Source organism: Plectropomus leopardus, chromosome 10 (assembly GCF_026936395.1).
Source record: "Plectropomus leopardus strain MGB_pleo_1.0 chromosome 10, ASM2693639v1, whole genome shotgun sequence".
Taxonomy (NCBI): Eukaryota; Metazoa; Chordata; class Actinopteri; order Perciformes; family Serranidae; genus Plectropomus; species Plectropomus leopardus.
The window spans coordinates 36,224,198-36,245,868 of NC_142185.1; the positions used below are offsets into that span (position 1 = coordinate 36,224,198).

Sequence of the window (21,671 nt, forward strand, 5' to 3'; positions counted from 1 at the left end):
TAATATGAAAGACCACAGCAGACGCCAGCGTGTGATTGGTTGTTGCGCGTTTCCTTCAGGTCGGAGGTGGCCATCCTGTACAATGACCGCTCGGTGCTGGAGAACCATCACGTCAGCGCCGCCTACAGGCTGATGGCCGAGGAGGACATGAACATCCTGGTGAACCTCAACAAGGACGACTGGAGGTGAGCGCGTGCACGCACGCACGCACGCACGCACACACACACACACACACTCACAGATCACATGTCACATGTCAGTGACTGTCCTGGTGATTGATTATGTTGACTGTGTGTGTTGATGGCCGTCAGGGAGCTGCGGGCTCTGGTGATTGAGATGGTGATGTCCACAGACATGTCCTGTCACTTCCAGCAGATCAAGACCATGAGGAACTCCCTGACACAGACGCACAGGTGAGTACTGACCTCTGACCCCTGACCCCTGACCTCATACTGTACATAAATCTTACGATTGTTTTAGCCTCGATTTCAAAGTGACGCTTTTCTTAACGCGTTTCTTAAATATTTTCTCACTTTCATGTTATAACAAGATTTTGGTCATGTTATAACATGATATATTATTTATTAGTTATTTATTTCGTTAAATTATTCCTTAGTTATTTATTTTAATTTAAGGTTTAGGGTTCTTCTTATGTCATTAAATCTGTATCATGAAACAGTCCAGCTATTACACAGAACTAATGTTTGCTCAAGCACCTTTTAGGATGAGTTGGTATTATATGGCGTTAATCGGGCAGATAAGGAAACAATGGGGCCGCTGGGCTTGGACATGCAAAGGGCCCCACCACCTCTCCTATACGAGCAAGACACAGTCTTCGTGGCGCTTTTGCACCTGTTTTTAGTTGTTATGCTTTTTTGTGATTATATGTCCCTTTGTGGTCATTTTGCGTCTTGGTCGTTTTCTGTCTCCCTGTGGTTGTTTTGTGTCTTTTCTGTAGTTGTTTCGGTCTCTTTGAGGTAACGTTATGTCTGTCTTAGCTGTTTTGTGTCTCGTCATTGTCATTTTGTGTCACTTGGAGGCAATTTTGTGTTTTTCTTGATCATTTTGTGTAACTTTATTGTCATTATGTTGTATGTTGTATGTATGTTCTGTGTTTTTTTTTTTAGCCGTTTGGGTCTCTTTGAGGTAATTTTGTGTTTAACAATGAAAAATAGAAGTAGTTAAGAAACACTGCAGCCTAAATCAATCTGTAACATAACTGATTTAGAGATGCAAGATATCATGATGGTAATTATAAAATATACATTGACATTGTGCGATAACAGGAATGTACTGTGGAAAAAAGTATCACAATAGGTTAGTTGTAAAATAAGAAAATCATTCGGTATCTAGTGATAATAAGAAAACGTGTCATTATAACAAATGTTCTCTGTGTAGTCCGACCGTCCTCCCATCATGCCTGCACCGGACTCATTAAATATTTCCAACGCTCAGATGAAATCATTATTTCATCACACCTTTCCAGGCAGATAATTATACTGTTTTTGATCTAAAAAGCAGCATTTCGTGCTCGAGCGGCCTCAGAAAGGCTTGATGAGTGCATTGTGGCAGACTGAGTGTGTCTGCTCCATCTGATGAAGATCATCAGTGGGAGGTTGGTGAAATGGCCAACATACGGTCCTGCAGGCTGCTGGAGCAGACTGCTCAGAGCGTCCCTGTAGGGGCTTTCACAGGAATAGGACAGAGTCTGAGCAGAGTCCAGCTTCCCCTCTCTGTTTGTCAGCCCTGCTGGAGGCGTGGAGGTGTACAGGGGAGCAGCTGTCACGCGGCTCACGCTCGGATGAGATTTTGGGGAAGACGCTGTCATCAGCCTGTTGACATGCTGGTTCTGCTTGTGTTGCTGCAGCAGTGGCCGTCTGGGGAACTCTACGCTGCACACTATGATCAAAATACAAAATAAAAGACACAACACTGCACAGAGCAGGTTTTTTTTTATCTTTTCAGAGCAGCATCAGATTCACTGAAGCAGTTTTTTTGCTGAAGGTTTCAGAGGGCATTGATCATTTTGCCTCATCAAACTACTTTACTTTGTTACAGATTGTTATTAAATGACTTTTAAATTGAATTATTTTTGTACTCTCTCTCTCTCTCTCTCTCTCTCTGCAGTCTGGACAAAGTGAAAGTTTTGTCTCTGATGCTTCACGCTGCAGACATTAGTCATCCAGCTAAAGCCTGGCCGCTGCACTATCGCTGGACTCACAGTCTGATGGAGGAGTTCTTCAGACAGGTGTGTATACACACACACACACACACACACACACACACACACACACACACACACACACACACACACACACACACACACACACACGCACAAACGCACGCACACCAGTGGTGCAATGCAACTATGTAAATACACCCAAGTAATTTGCTTGAGTCTTTTCTTTTTTCTTTTCGTGCCACTTTCTACTTCTGCTGCAAATGAGCTGCTTGCAAACTCTCGTGCAATTACTTTTATTGTCTGCTGTCTCTTTAGAAACAAACAACAGATTCTATCAAATTTAAATTAAATTATATTTATCTGGAAGCATTTGTCATTAGTTACTTTATATTGATCACTGACTGTATTTAATTAAACTAAATAAATAAAAATGCATAACAAAATTGAAAATTTTGCATATGAAACTTACAGAGTGTATAAAGTATCATGTTTTGTCATAGATTGGATGCAAATCATTTGCTTGTTCAGTCTTGTGCAATTACTTTTAATTATGTGCTGCCCTTTTTGAAATAAACAATAAACAATTTAATTAAATTATCTGACAACTTTAGTTATTAGTTACTTTATTATAATCACTGCAGTTATTTTGGCATAGAAAACATACATAGAGTAGATTGACAGAAAAGTATTTTGCAACTAATTTGATAATTGTTTCACACTTTGTTTTATTATTTCAATTTATTCCTAATGATGATAAGGTTTGGACTGAAGTGAAGGTTTCACTTTGGGATCTTCGGAAGCTTTTATTTTTGTCTGAGATAGTCACAGCAGTCTGACCTGTTAGTGTTAAAGAATAATTTTGCTTTATTTCAGTCATGTTGACCTGAATATAGATTCCTACACAGTTAGATATTTCTGTTTACTTTAGGTCAGACTCATAAATGATTCATGACAAAATCCTGTTAATTTCAAAAGGTCACAACAATGCAAGCTGCAATTGCCCCAATAAACATTGTTTTGCGTAAGACCTCGTTTCCCAGAATCTCTACAATGAAAGAGGCGAATGAAACATTTGCACAAAGCTTAGAGCCACATTATTCTTATTTATGGTAACTATCAGATTTAAATAAAGAGAAATGCTCCTTTTAATAGGCCTGTGTGGACTATGTGTTAATGCTGTGGTAATGTTTGTAAGAGGAGAGGTAACATGTTCTGCAGTCAGACTGCTTTTCCTTCTTTCTGTTTGAATTCACACTCTTTGCTTTGCTGCATTTATTATGCTCAAGTGGCAAAACGTGGATGTAAATATCACACTGTTGATTTGAGACCTTAAAAAAGAAATCACACCATTTTCATGTTGCCGTGGTGACTGTGTCTTTGCAGGGAGATAAAGAGGTGGAGCTCGGCCTTCCTTTCTCTCCGCTCTGTGACCGCAAAGCCACCATGATCGCCCAATCACAGATAGGTAAGAGCAACCTTTGACCAATAATAGCTGAGGAGCTCGGGCAGGTGAGGAGCACCATGAACTGATACTTGGAGGACTAGATAAGACAGATATCATTTTTTTTTGTGCTGCATTCAGATGCCTTTAACAAGCATTTAAGATCTTTGACACCAGAGAAAATTGGTTTGACTTCTTTAGAAAAGATGGAAAAAGGCAACGAGCAACAATAACTTGAACAAAAAGACAGAGAGAGTAAATTACTACAAAATTAAAACACAACAAAATGAAAAAATGTCCAGAAAACGAATTATACTAATTATTGTCATTATATATTTATTTCACAATTTATTTAAGCTTTTTTCCAGGTCTTTTCTTTGCTTTTTATATTTCCATTTTTAAATATATTTATATTTATTCAAATATTTATTTTTATGCATTTTATTTTTTTAAAATAATTTTTATTTAGTTTTAGTTTTTTCTTCAGTAATTCAATGTAACTCAGGGTGACTAAGTGATAAACAAATGATCATATGGAAGATAAAGTATTCCTTTAAATAAAGAAAAGAGGGAACTAATGTTTATTATTTATTCCGTTTTAATACCCCTTTCCTTTTCTCTCCTTTCCTCTTCCCATCTGGCCATCTCTCTCTCTCTGTTTGCAGGATTCATCGACTTCATTGTTGAGCCGACGTTCAGTGTTCTGATCGACACGACAGAGAAGGTGATTGGTCCTCTGATAGAAGAGGACAGAAAGGCCAAAGAGACTGGAAACAGGAGGTCAAGGTACTACTTTCGCAGTGATTTTGGTGTAGGTTCCCGACGCCAAAAGCCACCTTTTGATTTCAATTTAACTGCCACTTTTGACACCATCAATGACACAATTTCACTAGACAGGTTGCATAACTGGATTGGCATCTCAGGTACTGCTTTAAACTGGTTTCATTCATATCTGACAAACAGACATTTTAATGTCTTTATAAACAATCATGGATCCTCCATAGTTCCCCTGCTGTGTGGCGTTCCTCAGGGGTCGGTCCTTGGACCAATCCTCTTTTATTGTACATGCTGCCTCACATTTCTAAGATGTGTCATATGACTGTTATGTCAATACTCATATTTATTTCTCCGATAAGCCTTTTATCAACTTTTATCCCTCGCCACCAACAACTGGATGTCTTTTTTTTTATTTTGAGTGTATGTTGAGTTTGGCTCATTTCCCATTCACGGGATTTATGACCTATACTGGCCACCAGGGGCCGATCCAGATGTTTGGGCTTCACTTTTGAGCAGCTGTCATGTCATCTATCTTTATAGTCAGTCTGTGGCTCTGACCCTCCAGAAGCTATCCCCAGTCCGTAACTCTGCTCTGTTCCAGCCTTACAGGAAGCGGCTCTGTTACCGTGGAGTCGGTGCAGAGACACAGCAGTGGTCGCCATGGGAACAGCGATGACGGACAGACAGACTTTTCCTTGACAGCCATTGACCTGCCGGCTATGAAGCTCCACCTATCGGGCGTCATTGGCAGCAACAAGGACCGATGGAAAGAGCTGTCTGTGCACGGTATATATACACACACACACACACACACACACACACACACACACACACACACACACGCAGCCGAAAGTGGATTTAACCCTTCGGAACCTAAGCAAATTGGCTGGATTTCTTTGATAAAATGTGGAAAGAGAGTAATGATCAATTTGACCAAGAATGAGCCAAAAATAAGCAAGAAATTAGTAAAAAATTACAGGAAAATTACCTGAAAATAAGGAAAAAGAAAAAAAAAATGAAATTGAGAAAAAAAACTTAAAAAGAAGACAGTGACAATTATCTTTTTTTTGTTCTATGACATAATTTTAGCTTTTTGATAATATCTAATGATCCTCTCCAGCTAATTTTAATATCTTCTCACTAATTTTTTGCAATTTGCCAGACATTTCTGGCCAATTTGTACATTGCTTTTTCTCTGTTTTTCCAAAGAAATCAAACAAATTTTCTTGTCTGAATGCAACACTACAAAGCTGATTTTGATCCAGGTGTTAAAGAGTTAAGGGGCCAGGACACTTAAAAAATGTTAATTTGGAGCTCTGTATCTAAGTTATGTGTGTTGCCATCAGCCTCAAACATGCTGTCAAAAACTGCGGCTAAGTTTCTCAATTTGAGCTGTATCATCTGTATTTCCTGGCTCGGAGGCTGGGTTGTGAAAGCGGTTTGGGTCGATTTCATCATGCAGAAAAAAAAAGTCTAAACAGGGAACACCTCTCTCAGTGTGGCGTCTCGTTTGAAGTCTGACAGTCATTAGCCTCATTAGTGCAGACAGAAGGCGACTTCAGTGGAGTGCAGCAGGATTACAGGTGAAACATTTGGCTGATTTTTCACCATAAAACTGTCGGTCTGTTCACATCTTTGGTCCCGAGTGGAATATCTCAATAAGTACCTGGTGGATTGCCATCAAATATGTATTTATAGTCCCCACAGAATGAATCTGGCTGATGCAATATGCCGCACAATGCTTTAACTTATTTTCTGTTGTTGGATGTTCATAGTTAACGTGGCCAAAGTTTCAAATAATGAGGTAAATTTATGTAAAAGAAGCGTAAAAAAAAACATGCCTTGAGCGTAAAAATTGAAAATATTTTAACTTTTGTGCACACACAAAAAAACGCCAGAAAAACGTATTGTGCAGCAGCAAGAGAGGAGCGCACAACAGGGAAGCTGTGGGAAACAATTGTTTTACTGGTGACGCTTTCATAGGAATTAATGAGGCCCCGCCTCCAACGCTGTATCCAGATTCTTAATACATCCATGAGTGAAACTACTGATAAAACACAGCGCTTGTTTCCTGTCTCTGAAATGTTCCTGCGTTGTGCACAGAGCTGGCCAGTAAGGAGCAAGAGGAGCAGGAGAAAGCGGCGTCTACCGTCAACTCCGATGTCCAATCACATGCCTCGCCCAGTCACAGCGTCCCTGATGGACAAACCTCTGACCAATCACAGAATTCCGAAGGCTGCCCTCAAGATGAAACGGAAGCTGACAAGTCACCTGTCCACCTGACCTGGAACGGTACGAACACGACATCATACGCAAACATTTTCCAAACCATAACTCTCGCTGCGCTGAGTTGAAATCAGTCAAGAAAAGATGGAAAGAGGGTTGTGAACCTACTTTTTTGTTTATGGATAAAGATTTTCCCATTATTATAACTTGTTATTTTACACTGAAAGAATAAATGGATTAAAGTTTCATCAGTAAATCCACAGAAAGAATTTTTAAACATTACAAAAACTTATTTAGCGAAACCCTCTGATGTGATATGAATATGAATTATTTTTGATTGTTTACTTTTGTTTCTGTCCATTTTTTTCATTTTAAGATTTTTGGTGATTTATGTAGTGATATTATGACAATTGTTGTTATTACTATTATTATTTATTATAATGTTTGTATAATGTCTGTTTCTTGTTCACCTAACATGTACAGCGTATTTTGTATAGCTGACTTGTCGCTATGGTAACCGTTGCAGGGGCGGGGCCAGGCGAGGAGAAGGAGGAAGACGATGAAGTGCCTGAAAACGCCTGATGGCGCTCAACGGCGAGCTCACCACTGTTTCTGAATGTTGCAGATCACCATAGCAACAGGTGGTGCGGTGCAATGACAACGAGGGTTCAGACTCTTCTGTTTAAACACAGCAGCCGACTCAAAGGCCCCTCGGTGGCCCCCGAAGGGCCACTACACCTTATGTTTACAACTGCCCTTGAAAAAACCCACATTGAGAGTGACGACATTCATCCGATCACAGCTTCTCAGCAGCTTCACGGTCCATGGCTCACTGCGGTCAAAGTGTTTATGATTTTAATAGCAGCTCAGAGGAACAACGTCTGTGAAATCATTGGAAAAATCGACAGTTTATTCAAAATAAAGACAGACAGGTGAAAACCAAAGAGCGGCTGTTGGTGGCGGAGGCAGGTTAAAAGTCTTTTATCTTTGGGAATGAGTCATGGACCTGTTATGAGAAGCAGTTGAGGAGGTTTTTGTGAGTGAAGCTGAGCACAGTGACAGGCGTCTTTAATGTTAGGCGTGATTTCTGCTTTATTCTCTGTTCTGGGTTCAAATTATCAGATGTCAATCGGGCCAGGAATCGGGCCCCAATATGTGATGTCAGAGCTGTCAAAGAATAATCAATAGATCCTTCAGGATGGGTAATAACTCGAGACTGGACCCCAAGATGGCGCCTACTCAGTCCAAAGACAACTGCTCACCTGGTGCACTCACCGAACAATTTCTTTAGCTGCCACGTTTACTTCTGCGGTAAAGAAAATTACAAGAATAAGTCCTATAAACAGAAATGAGTTAGCATTCCAGCACCCTCGGGTTCCTCGTCTCAAAGTCAATAGCTTGTTTGCAGTCACGTGATCCTGATGATGTGCGGAAAGTGAGATGGCGGGCAAGAAGTAAAGAACACTTTTGGGAATCGTTGAGAATAGAAAGGGGTGAATACGCTAAAGTCCTGCATGCAGCAGCTATCATCTGAAAATTTCCGGACACATTGGATATGATCCCTATACTTTAACGGAAAAGCGATTTTTTTCCCCATGGGTTGTCTAATTTGCCTGGCGTGGAGGTGTACAAGAGTCTTAAGTCCAAGTACCTCTCCAAGTCCAAGAACCTAGTACCATTACCATTATAAAGTACCAAGTACCATTATTGTTTGATAGCCACAGAGCTTACTTTATGCAATGATCTAAAATCCAATGGAAAAATCCCGTAGGCTTTTTTGGAAGTCAGGGTGACGTTAGCTGCAGGGTTAAAAGAAAAAAAGACAGAAAAAAAATCCTGGGGCACTCTATAGACTTTTTGATTTTTAAATCACTTTTTTTGGCTTGAGGAAAGTTTTACAAATATAAAACCTCCATAGATAAAAAATTCCTAATAGAAAGAATTTGATATGTCCAACAGTTTTAAAGACGTCTATGTTACAATGGTGGTCTAAATCTAAATTTACTGCAATACCATGAGTGCCCACTGGGAAAAATTGAAATCAAGGCTGAGCTGCTTTCCCGGGGGCCGGTATCGGAGCTGTTAGCAGCAGGGCTTTAACTCCAAACTGAAATATTTGACCAACTACTGCCATGAATTAGTGCGCAGATATTCATGGTTCCCAAAGGGTGAATTTTATCAACTTTGATTGATCCTCCGACTTTTCCTCTAGCGCCACCCAGAGGTTGTTTTTTGTTTTCTGGTGAAATGTCTCAAAAATTGTAATAACTTTTTGTCTCATGCCATCATCGCATGTATATAACTCAACATCTGCTAAACTACACACATTCCCATCAGCCTCAGCTGTACTTTGCGCTTCGTGCTTGTTCGCTAATGTTAGCATGGTACCACCCTACAGTAACATGTAAATATTATACCTGCTCAACATCAGCATGTCAGCTTTACTATTGTGAATATATTAGCCCGCTGATGTTAGCATTAAGCTAAAAACACCGCTGTGCCTAATTAGCCTCACAGAGCCGCTAGCATGGCTGTATACTGTTAGTCGTGTTGTTCCTTGATTGGTTGGTGATATTTTGTTTCCTGAGATGAAAGTATGAGACAAAGGCCTTTACATACCTACGACGAAACAAAAAAAAAAAGTATATAGTGTGTTGGCGATTTTTAGAGTTTAAACCTTTCACACCAATGAATGTTGGCGGGTTTTTGAATTTCACTGAAAGTTTAATGTTTATCCTATATAGTCAGGTTTTATAGTAAACCTTTCATAATAACTACATATATCCAACATGTGATTTCCACAGTATAACATCAGCTAATGTACTTGGAAATAAATTGTTTTCTACAAGTTATCTTGACAACAAGGTTTACCCCTGTCCAGCTATTCACCATCACAATTAAGTTCAGCTGCTGCTTTTCTGCAGATGTCCTGTTTAGGTTTGTTTTGTTCATCATGTGAACTTGATGCTTTGAGACCAAACGCATCAATTGATCAATATCCGTTGTGTGACAGTCAGAACAGAATTAATGACAGTGATGTTCAAGAAAATCTATTAATCGCCCATGCAAAAGTCATTATTTTATAGGTCGTCTTGAATTTATCGTCAGCTGAAATGAGCAGAAATCACATCAGCTGTGTTTATCAAACCAAAAACAAAAAGAAAAAAAAATCTGCACTGCGATATGTGAAGTTTCTTATTAAGAGTAAATCTGTTCATAGAGATAGAAAGGTTTGAATATATTTACACAAATTATTCACTTTTCGTCTGAAAAGACCTTAAAAATGGCACTTTTTTGCTGTACAATCGAAACGTGTTCAGACTGAGCACAGGGCAACTTTCAGAAAAGATATGAGAAATTCAATCAGAAGATGTGAGGGAACTTGTAAAGGTACCTCAGTAGGTATAAAGTGATGTATGTGAAAATTAAAAATGTATCACTATTGCAAAACGAACTGCACTCAGCCTCATGACCGTTCTGCATAATATCAACACATTCTCATCCCAAGTCGTCACATGTTGTTACTTTGTCCACGTCTACATATTACGCCCTACGTTTCCTTCTGTGTCTGCTGTTGACGTCTCGGGATGCCACTACTGTTATGTCTACACAAGCATGTGGTGGGAATATGCTGCATGTGTTTATGTTTAGACAACAAAAGCACATGGAAGCCAATGCTGGGACGTCAACAAATGCCACAGTGCCAATGCGTCACCTTTAGATAGGAAGTGAACATCATCCACCGCCCCTCCTATAGGCGTCCTCTTGCTCCTTAAATTACGTCTTTACCGGATGCGTTTCAACTTCACAGTGTCCAGTGGTGTATCATACGGATGCAACTGACACCACCAATCCACTTATCATGCTGCAGTCTGGCTATCCGGCCATCTGGCGGAGTTTAATCACCACAAACAGTTCTGTCCGCGTTTTTAGCTGTCCAGGGGTGTATCATGCAGATGCAAGAGGTGGCTTTTGACATTGGGATATTATGACAAAAACACTGCAAAAGTGGCAACATGTTACGACTATGGAATGAGAACGGTCTGGTTGTACTGACTCTTGTCTTATAACTGACCTGTACCTGCTGTGACATCACTGATTGGGGCGTGGCCAGAGGTTTGAACCTGCAGAGAGCAGCAGCACTGACTCAGTGTGGGTTTACATTTGAACACTTGACAGGAAGCTTTTTTTTTTTAACAACATGGGTCATCTTGTACTTTTGGCAAACATACCCATATGCTATAACATTATACTCTCCGCCATCATTGTAGAAACTGCGGACTTGAGCACTCTCCGATGGAAACAGATCAACGGCGGCGAGGAAACGAGAGTGCAGAAAACAGCAGAATGTTCCTTTAACCGGACAGACGCTCAGAGATCAGACAGCTTCTGTTGCTTCGGCGATAAAACTGCTTTACTCTCCCAACTGTGAATAAAGAAGCCGTCCATTACATCACCACGGCGACAAGGGCAACACCAGTTTCTATAGCAATGGCCTATGAGCTGAGGGGTGGAGCCGACATGGCCGACAGTGAAAAACTCTGTAGATCCTCTGAGCACTGTGTTTGTTAATGCAATGTGTGCTATAGTCATTGTGTGCTCTTTGGCTCTTTGTGTGTGTGTGTGTGTGTGTGTGTGTGTGTGTGTGTGAGAGAGAGAGAGAGAGAATCTGAGTGTGTGTGTGTGTGTGTGTGTGTGTGTGTGTGTGTGCACTGTATACTGTACAGGTGGTTTCTGTATTATTGTATTAAACATTCAGAACTCCACTCCCGTCTTCTTATCATTTTATTCAAGTCATATTTCTTGCATGTGATGTTGCAGATACTTCAGGTCAAAGGTCGTCTTTACAAAACAACAGTCTCACCTCACTTTGTCGGGATCGGCGGTGAGCGGGAACCAGACGGGAAAGCGTATGGTATGGTTTGTGGACGACATCACTTTTGTTGTGCTGCTTTCAGACACCTCTCAAAAGTACTTAAAACTGTCAACTCTAAGGAAATAGGTGTGTTTTGTTTAGGGAAAAAAGGCAATGAGTTACTTGGTTATAAATGTCCCACATATTGTCAGATTTAGAAAATAATTTTTAAAAAGCAAGGCAAAAATGTCTGGGGGAGAAAAGAAAAAAAGCTATGGAAAAATTATATCAATTATCATAATAAAGGATTATGTCAAAATTATGTTACAAAATTATTATAATTTCTAAAGCACTTTATCCAGTTCGTTATTTTATTTTTTTTGTATTTATTTATTTTTATAAATTTCCAACTAATTTTCTTTTACTTTTTTAAACTTTTTTTTTGGAGATCTTCAACAAGATCATCGTCACATAGAGCAAGCAACATAAAGACACAGGCACATTCATCTCTCAGGTGATTTTGATCTGCTTGATTGAAAGAGCACATGCAAACCTAAGATTTCCTCCTGACTCAACACAAAAATCGAAATAAAACTCATCCGGTGATTTGGTGGAAAATTTAGAAACAAACCTAAAAGTTTGGATAAAAAGATAATAGAGATTTGAAAGTGCTTGCTAACGTGTAAATGTTTCATTGACATGATAGCCTCATCATTTCAGGTGCTTTATCCCCTCTAAGCTTCTACGCATCTATCTTTTATTGTTGTGGCTGATGGGTGAAAATACCGTGTTACCCTGCAAATTACGTCTGATCTGATGCATTAAATTTCAGTTGACAGCAGGGGGCAGTGTGAATAAACCAGTGTCCATGCTGGAGTGAGTACTCATCCTGTGACTGACCTGTAAATCCACTCCACCACCAGAGAGCAGCAGATACTTTCAGGTACAAACACTCTGCTGATACATGATACACAATTACACAAGTATTTTCATGTCTCCTATTTTTATTTCATTTTTCAAATTTTATTATCTTTTAATTTTTAGAAGATTAGAAGATGATAAAATTGGGAAAAATGTCCAGAAAAGTACATTTATTATTATTATTATTAATAATAATAATAATAATATTTTTTATCTATATATTTATGTCTTTTTATTATTTAGTTTTTTAATACTCTAAAAAAAAAAATTCATTTATTTATTTATTTTTAAACTTTTTTTTTTCTTTTTCTGCAAAATTTCAGAAATCATGTATCTCCTAACTTTAACTCCCTCAGGTGTTTTTAAAGAAATCAAGTCAGTTTGCAGGTTTCAAAGGGTTAAACAATCCAGAGCAGTTTGTTTTTTCACTGACACACTCCTCAGCTGCAGCTAACGGACTGATTAGTCCAGTTTAGAAACAGACAGGTGTCTTTAATCACAGTCACTCAGGTCCTGATTAACAGCAGCAGCAGAAACACAAGAAAAGACACTCGACACTCTCCTGTCTCAGTCCAGACCTGAGAAACAGCTGCTACTCCAAAGAAGTCCTGTGCAGTTTTAATAAGTAGTACCAGAACCATTAGTGAGAAGCAATTCTAGAGTATTTAATCAGCAATATTTGGAAATTTATCTTAACTCATGACAGTGACGAGAGAGAGGAAACATGGGGAGAATCTGCAACAAAGTTCTTTGACTAGATCTGAATTAAGGACGCTGAGCTAAAATTTTACATGAGCAAGCTAGCAAAACTTTATTTATATAGCGCATTTCATTCAAGGTGGAAGCGCAATATGCTGCACAAAGTGTAGGGTACAAGTTGCTGCACAAAACCAGCAACTGACCATAAAAGCTAATTAATTCATTAAAGCTAAAAGTAAAAACTCAAAAAAAAACTAAGATGAAGAATAAACAAATAGAAATATACAGGTATGAGTCAGAACTGATTAAAAAATGTAAAAAATTAAATAAAATAAGAATGCTAAAAGTAGGCCATTAAAAAAAGAAAATACATATGAATTAAAATGGATAAAATATCTAATAATAGAATAAAATATGTCAAATAAAACATGATAATGCATGAGTAAAAAGAAAAAAAGACCAAATAACAATCAGTCAGTAATTGTAAAAACACACCTTAGTTAAACCAATAAAATAAATACAATAAAATAAAATAAAATAAAATAGTCAAACCCTAGACTAGAAAAGCACAGAGGTCAATTTTAAAGGGACAATTTACTGATTTGTACACATAAAAATCACTTAACTGTTCATGCACAACATAACTGACTCTGTGAAAACAGCTGTAAAGTCTCTCAGGCTTCGTCAGCTCGGGTTCAGAGACTACAAATCTTTAACAGAAAGTTTAAAGCTGCGCTAATCAATACCTTCACAATAAATCACGTGACAACTTTAATGTTAAAACGGTCACTCGAGGTGACAAAGAGAGAACGATCACGCGGCTCTGAGGTGTGTTTTATCCTTCAGCTCTGTTTGGGTTTTATGGCTGGCAGCTTTAATGCTTTGGTTCACTCTCACTGCTCCCATTAGCAGCATTTTCACACACAGCAGGCAGCTGCGTTTAATAAAAACGCTGTAAAAGGCCACTGTACTCTACCTGCTCAGCAACACACACACACACACACACACACACACACACACACACACACACACACACACACACACACACACACACACACACACACACACACACACTTAGAGAATAGCTGGTGAACTAAGTGGAGCATTTAGCAGATAAAGAAAACTTTTTTTAGGAGCTGAAAATAGACTGAATATTGGACACAAACACCTCTCCAAATAAATAATAATGTTCCTCTCTTTGCCATATCTATGGAAAACATGATAATTAAATATTGTAGCATTTTGAAATTATTTTTATCTCTCAAACATTTTTGTTTGTGGAAGTTGGAGGTTTTTTAATCTCCACACAAAGTGGATTTAAAGGTCCAACGTGTCACATTTAGAGGGACTTAGTGGTGTTTAGCTGTGAGGATTGCAGAGAGCAACCTACTGAAACTTAAAATTCCTTCAGTGTTTATTGTTCAGGAGTTTTTATCAGGAGTCAAATTATCCAAAATGTTCTCATCTCAAGTCGTCACATATTGCTGCTTTGCAGTGGACTTCTGTGGGTATCCTTCTGCATGATTTTGTAATAGAAGAATATTGATTGCAGATATGTTTCCTTTACAGTGACTTCAACTGTATTTCTCCTAAAGTCACTTGATTAGTTTGACGTATCAATCCGTGTGAGCTGCCAGTTAAAACCAAAGCTCATAATCAGCCCATTTAAAGGCTTTAACATGATCCTTTCCACAATAAATGAGGGTGTCACTCATTTGTCACAGTAATAAACGTCCAGCTGACTCAGCAGAACGTCTCAAACAAACTGACGCCTGTGACTAACTGAGTTTCACTCTGAGTTCAGAGGGTCAAACGATCAGGTGGCAGCAGCAGCAGCAGCAGCAGCAGCAGCAGCAGCCGGTGAAGTCTGGCCACACTCATTATAATTAAGCCTATAATTGTGATTGACAGTGTTTGCCAGGGGACGCAGGCCTGTGTCAGCAGCTGGAGGAGGCTTCACCTCAGCCAACTTAATTAATTCAAAGTGGCACGGCCCTGATCGAAGGCCGAGCCTCGGATCACTTTATAAAAACATCTTGTGTTTACTCTGCATCTGACATGGTGATTGATTTTATTGATCGCGATTTGGAATTAAATTATTGCTGCAGCGAAAAGGGAAAAGAAAAACAAAACAAAAAAAAAACAAGCATACACTCAGTTTCCACTTTATTAGGGACATCAAGCAGAAACTAATGCAGTCTAATACAACAGTGCCACAATAAATACTCAATCACTACGTTTTTAATGTTCAGTTTTTGTTGTATTGTTGCATTTTGCTGTGGATAATGTGCTGCATTTAATTTGAACTACCAAGTTGATTGATTATTGTTGCATATCGGACTGTAGCACCTGTTCATTATCAGCTGAGGCCCTTTTTGTGCAGGAGAGCTCTCAAGTCACAGGTCTGCAGCCATACATTTTTAGGCCAAGTTTAGACTAGAACGGCCTTACTAAAAATGGAAAAGTCTTTCCCATGCATTTTTTTTAAAAAAATCTGCATTGATATAACAGTGTGAGAATGATCCTTGTGTACACGGATCCACTAAATCAACCAAAAACTCAGTAGTATGCATGCCAGCCCAGTAGTTGGCGGTGTTACTCACAGTGTGTGTATCTTTCATTTTACTATAATTCTCAAACCACTTTTAGTTGGAGGAGTAGGAGGTCACCTGTGCAGTTGTAACCGTTTGATCGGGTCGAAACCTGACAGTTGGAGGCACAGCTGACATCTGAGCTGCACAACATTTCCTCAAAATGAAAGACCAGCAGGTCAGCGCACGAGAAAGCTGTGCTAAACTTTAAATGACTTTCTTTGCAGGAGAGCAGGAAAAGGTGTAAAGGAGTGTCAAACTCATAAAGTACGATCAAAGTGAAATGCCCCCGAAGTCTCGATCAACCAGCAGGCCAAATATCGACTCAGGCGACACCTGAAGAGTCACGTCAAGGAAAAAAAAGAAGGTTGTTGCAACTCGTTCAGCTCCGGTGAGCAAACATCTCTCCTCTGAAAGGACCTTTCTGTCTCCACACTGCGATTCAAAGGTTTTAACAGAGGAGCAAAGTTAGAAAGGGCTTTTGTGAGCCAGGGATCCCTTTTATTTAGGCGAGAGCTGTGAAGTAGCCGGAGCACAAAGGCAGTGCATGTGATCTCCTTCAGAATCTGAAGATGGTAGAGCAACAGAACAGCGAGACGTACCTGCAGCTGTTTGATATTCACTTCATGAACGTCTGAGCCAGTGGCCACTTTCAGATGTGTTTTATTTTTTGACATTTACCCTCCAACATTTGACAGGAGAAGGAAAATCTATATTTTGTTGGACTGTGCACACAAGGTCAGGAAGTTTACAGCACTCAGGAGGTCACATTATTTACACAAGAAAAACAAAAACCTGTAGTCCTGGCTGCATGTGTGTGTTGTCTGATACTTTTGTTGCCGGCTGCCTTGGCCATGAAGAAAGAGATTTTCAATCTCAAGAGGTTTTTTCTGTTTAAATAAATTAAATAGCCTGTTCTTATCTGAAGCTGTCAAATACTTGCTTTTTGAGTGATTTCAGCATAAGATACCAACACTAAAAGCCATCTGTCGTGGCGGTATGATACGCCGTCAGATACCTGAACACAGATGGTGCGGCCATATAATATGCAGAAGGACAGCGTCAGTTTATACTGTGCCCAGACATAACCTGTCATGGTCGTATGATACACTGCTGGATGGCATCAGGTTGAAACACTGCTGGAAACGATGTGTAATAAGGAGTGCAAGGGTCCGTTTAGCATGGGTAGGAGGGGCAGTGGACCCAACAAACCCCCAACTTTCACCTGGGAGCCCGGTGTTCACTTCCTGTATAAATGTCGAGCCAAACCATAATGTTTTTTACTGAACCTTACCACCTGTGCCTTTGTAGCCTAATCCTAAGCATGTGCTTTTGTTGACATCCCGGCATTGGTTTTTTCATCCAGCAGAGTGCAATATGTAGAAATTGAAGTTCACTAACAAAGCGCATGTGATGACTTGGGATGAGAACGTGTTGGTATTTAATTGGTTTCAAAGTGCCACTAACTGAAGCCACTGAGGTACCACATTTACCATTTGATGTAAATATTTAAAAATTGGGCATCACATCACATCACATCATATCAAATAGAATTTATTTACTTAAATGTAGCTATAATGTGAAAGTACAATGTTACCCAAGTATTTTAGGGATGGCAATGTTTGTCAGTCAGTTCACCATTTTGCTTCATACTGGAATATTTCAGTGTAAGATCCCAATGCCAAAAGCCATCTTTTGATGCAGTATGATATGCAGCAGGCTGGTGTCAGCTGAGAATGCAGCTGGACAGAACAGTTTGCAGTGTTATGATACACTACTGGACAGCCAGGCTGTACCTGCTGTGTCCACATGATATGCGAGCAGTCAACGTCAGTTGGAGGGCCGGACAGAAGCTGTTGCATCTGCATGATTCGCCACTGGATGGCATAAGGTCGAAACACTGCCAGCAACACAATCTAAAAAGCATGCAGGTCCCTATAAGGCAGGAGAGAGGGGTAGTGGATAGGCCCAACAAACCCTGGACTTTCATGCAGGAGTCTGGTCTTTGCTTTCTGTCTGAATGTGATTTTCTACATCTTATCGTGTGCCTCTTTTCCCTAATCCTAATCATCCGTGCCAACATGTGTGTTTATTGACGTTCCAGCATTGGTTGCCATGTGCTTTAGTTGCCTAAACATAACCACACGCAGCAGCATCCGACCATGTGAATTTGCTGACTTCATAAAGCTGCAATTTGTGACAACTTGGAATGAGGTTGTGTTGGCGTATCATACTGCCGTGCTAGTTGCCGTTCAGCTGACTAGAGTCATATCATAACACCACGAAAGGTTTCATCCAGATACATAACCAACTGATGATGCCTAGTGGTGTATGGTACTGCTCCAAAAGGTAGCTCTTGGCTTCAGTATCTTACACCAAAATCACTGAAAAAGTGGGGGTATTTAATGACTTTGGAATGAGAACAAGCTGGTGTGAGACATCTAAATGTAACATATTTGGGGTTTGCAGAAATGTATAAGGAAAACATTTTCTTCTGGTGGCTGGGGAGGTGAGCACTATATACAATTTATATTATTTGTGGGTGAATTACTCCTTTAATTAGAGGTGTGGCTGTACTATACTGCAATACACTAAGAGGTGTTTACTGTCTCTGATCCCTCCTGCCTCCCCAAACAATAATCCAACCTCACAGTCATAAACCAACTGCTCCACCTCTGAAACCAAGCCACCAGCTCCCTGCTCTATTTGTTAACCTCCTTTATTACCGCGCTGCTGCAGGCTGCTGATTCTGAAATGAGAGAGTGAACTCATTTGGCACCGGAGGAAACTTAAAATACCTGCCAACACAGAAAACAACTGATGGCCGACATGTCAAGAAAAAGGCGTTTTAATGAAAAAAGACCTTCAGAAAAATCATCAAAGGCTGCGGGAACGCTGGCCGCCCACCGCTCATTTGTCTGTCTGATCACATGTGAATGAAGCGTCTGTCTCATTGTTGACACTCAGTGTGTCTGCTCTTTATTTGGGCTGATGGCGTGACAAATGCCATCAAACAGAGAGGGAGGAAGGGGTCCCGCCACACCGAGGATCATAATAATTGGATTGTGAATACAGTCATTTAGTTTGCTGCTGAATGGGGATGTTATTAACTGTGTTTGTTTCATCACCCAAACCTAATCCCTGCTGCTGATGGACAAGGGGTGCAGCTGCAGAGAAATTACACCCATCAGAGTTTTTGTCACCGTTTGGATGAAAAACAACCAAAATAACCTACCTTTATCTTTTCATTTATTCACCCAGATAAAAGCCCAAATTAGATTAAATTCTCTTTTTGAGACCTGCTCACAAAGGCAACAATAAAACAATGTTGCAGCAGTAAAGATGAAACAGACATAATAAACAGGCCAAAAACATGACTAACACAAAAATGCAAGCTGAATATCCCAATTTCAACCTCGAGCCCAAACAGGACTGGCTGTCCTCTCATTGATTGATGGAGAAGAACATGCTCCTCTGAGCATGTAAGCAAGTGTGCTCAGGTGCCATTCAGTGACATTCACGAGATCTGCAGAGAGGTTCACATTTATCTCTGCAAAACTCTAATTTCACTCTGATATGTGTGGCAATGCGAAGCGATATTTGGAGTTGGTTAAACACCACATATTGATGGGGACACATGGGCTTGTGTTCAACTTCCTGGGGAGTCTGTCCATCTCTGCCAGAGAAGATGTGTTTGGGGATAAAAGTTATCTGGCAGGACACATTTCCCTCGTTCTTACTTTCCGTTGGTGAATAGATGCTTGTCTGGGGCCTGTGGTGGCTGAAAAACTCAACAATCTGCGACTTAAAAAGACTCAAAAAAGTAAGAGTCTTCACCACTTTGACAGAACAAACTAAATACAGATATTCATAAATACCTCAAGTAATGCACAGCCACAAATGAATGTTTTTTACTAGGGCTGGGTATTGTCAAGAACCTCACAATTCAGTTCACGTCTGATCCTTTGTGTCACGATTTGATTCGAGTTTGATTCGATTCAATATTGATCCAGTTGCTTCAATATTGATTAGGTATGTGTGTCAATGTCAGAAATACCCAGATAATTTATTAGAATACCTTCTGATATGTGTTCAATAAAGCGAGCATTATCTGTATTGATTTAGAATAAACTGACACCAAAACTTATTTTCACATTACATTATTCTTTATTCAATAAAAATTAAACTAAAATAAATTTAAAGTACAGAAAAGTGCACATTTGACTGAGCCAAACTTAACAAAAGTAATAAACATTTATGCAGGATTTGTCTACCTGCATTTGTGTGTGATCCACAGCTTTAGCGTTAGCAACAGGTTGCACAACAGTTGCGTGTTGTCGGCGCAAACAGCCACCTAGGTTTGCTGTATTGCTGCTAAGTTTTAAAACTGACTCACGGGGCTCACACACCAAGTAACTACTATCGGCTTCGTGTATCAAAACGTCAGCTTTTAATGTTGTTGCCGCTGATTTTAAGACACCGTTACCTCGCACCACTGTCATCATTTTAAAGAATAAACAACAGATGTTGTTTGGGGGTCAAGCGGGGCCTCTGAACAACGTCAGTCACACTCTAGTGGCACTCACACTGTCCCCACGGGAGCAGGGTGTCATTACTATGGAAATAATCGATTTCACGAATTTATTAATCAATACTGAACCAAAATCTTTTTTTTTTTTACCTGGCCCTGTTTTTTACTATTTCATTTTTAAAGCTGAAACAAACAAAAAAAGTGCTACTCAATGGGCTTTAGACATACTTTTTTAAACTATTTTACGTGACCGGCTACTGTTTTCCTCTTGCCGCCAGTCCAGCCTGTTCTCATTCAGAAGTCGTCACAGGTCTCTGCTTTTGCAGTGCTTTCGACGTAAGATCCTGACACCAAAAGCCACCTTTTGTGTCTGTGTTATATGGCACTGAATAGCATCAGTTGAGAACGCGGATGTACAGAAGTGTTTGCTGTGTTATGATATGCTGCTGGATGCTAAACAGGCAGCGTCAATTGAGAACACTGCTGGATGGAACTGATTGTGTCCCAATGATACGCCGCTGGACAGCGTCATGTTGAAAGCTGCTTGTAACAACGTAACACAAGAAGCATGAAGGTCCTAAAAGGCGGATGGATCCAACAAACCCCTAGACTTTCATGTATTTCATGTGATTAATTTTTTCTACACCTTACCATGTGCCTCTTTTGCCTAATCTTAACCATCTGTGCAAGCATGTGAGCTTGTTGCCTAAACATAATCCCACCATGTGCTTGTGTAGCATCATGGTAGCAGCATCCCAGAACCTCAACAACAGAAGTAGAAGGATAGCTAGAGCGTAATATGTAGATGTAGAGGTCCACTACAAAGCGGCAAAGTGACAGTTTTGGATTAGACTGTGTTTGAGGCAACAGGTGTTGTCCGACAGTGTAAGGGGGCTTTTGGCGTGGGTATCTTATGCCAAAATGACTGACAAAGCATTGGCATTTGATGACTGCAGAATGAGTACAGGCTGAACCCCAGGAGCATAGGGATGACCCCCTGGGCTGTGACTTCATATCTAGCAGGCAGAAATGAGAGTGGTATTTGATTTTCTCATTTCATTGCTGGCAATAAAGTAAAAAATATACTCCCCCAAAACAATTCCTTTAAGTCGCAGTCGTTTTTACAGTCACTCCCTCAGCTACCAAAGCTGCAGAACTTTAGTCATCATCTGACAAAAAGATGAATACTGTAACATAAAAAAAATTCCCATGAGAATTTGTTGGCATGTTTGCAAGTCACTGAAAGTGTTTATGAGAATGCCAGCATGCATGTGTCAGCGTGCCCAGCGTGCAAGTAGAAATGCACATGTGCATGCATGCTAATGAGTGCATGTGTGTGTGTTTGAATGTCTGAGCAGTGTGTGTGTGTGTTGTATTTCGGAGGAGTGCAGAGAAGAAGCTCTCTTTCTCGAGTGAAAACACCTGAACTCCGGCTTCCTCAGAGACTC

At 40.0% G+C, this 21,671-nt stretch overlaps 1 protein-coding gene across 1 annotated transcript in view; it reads left to right on the plus strand.

The window, feature by feature from the left end:
• Positions 1-10,826, plus strand: part of pde1a (phosphodiesterase 1A, calmodulin-dependent) — a 35,101-nt gene extending 24,275 nt beyond the window's left edge. The window contains exons 9-16 of the mRNA XM_042495291.2: positions 60-185; positions 312-413; positions 2,128-2,248; positions 3,566-3,647; positions 4,289-4,409; positions 5,002-5,186; positions 6,504-6,692; positions 7,153-10,826. Of these exons, the coding sequence (XP_042351225.1) occupies positions 60-185; positions 312-413; positions 2,128-2,248; positions 3,566-3,647; positions 4,289-4,409; positions 5,002-5,186; positions 6,504-6,692; positions 7,153-7,208 (982 nt within the window). The 3' untranslated portion in view covers positions 7,209-10,826. The remainder of the gene's footprint in view (positions 1-59; positions 186-311; positions 414-2,127; positions 2,249-3,565; positions 3,648-4,288; positions 4,410-5,001; positions 5,187-6,503; positions 6,693-7,152) is intronic.
• The last annotated feature ends 10,845 nt before the right edge of the window (positions 10,827-21,671 follow it).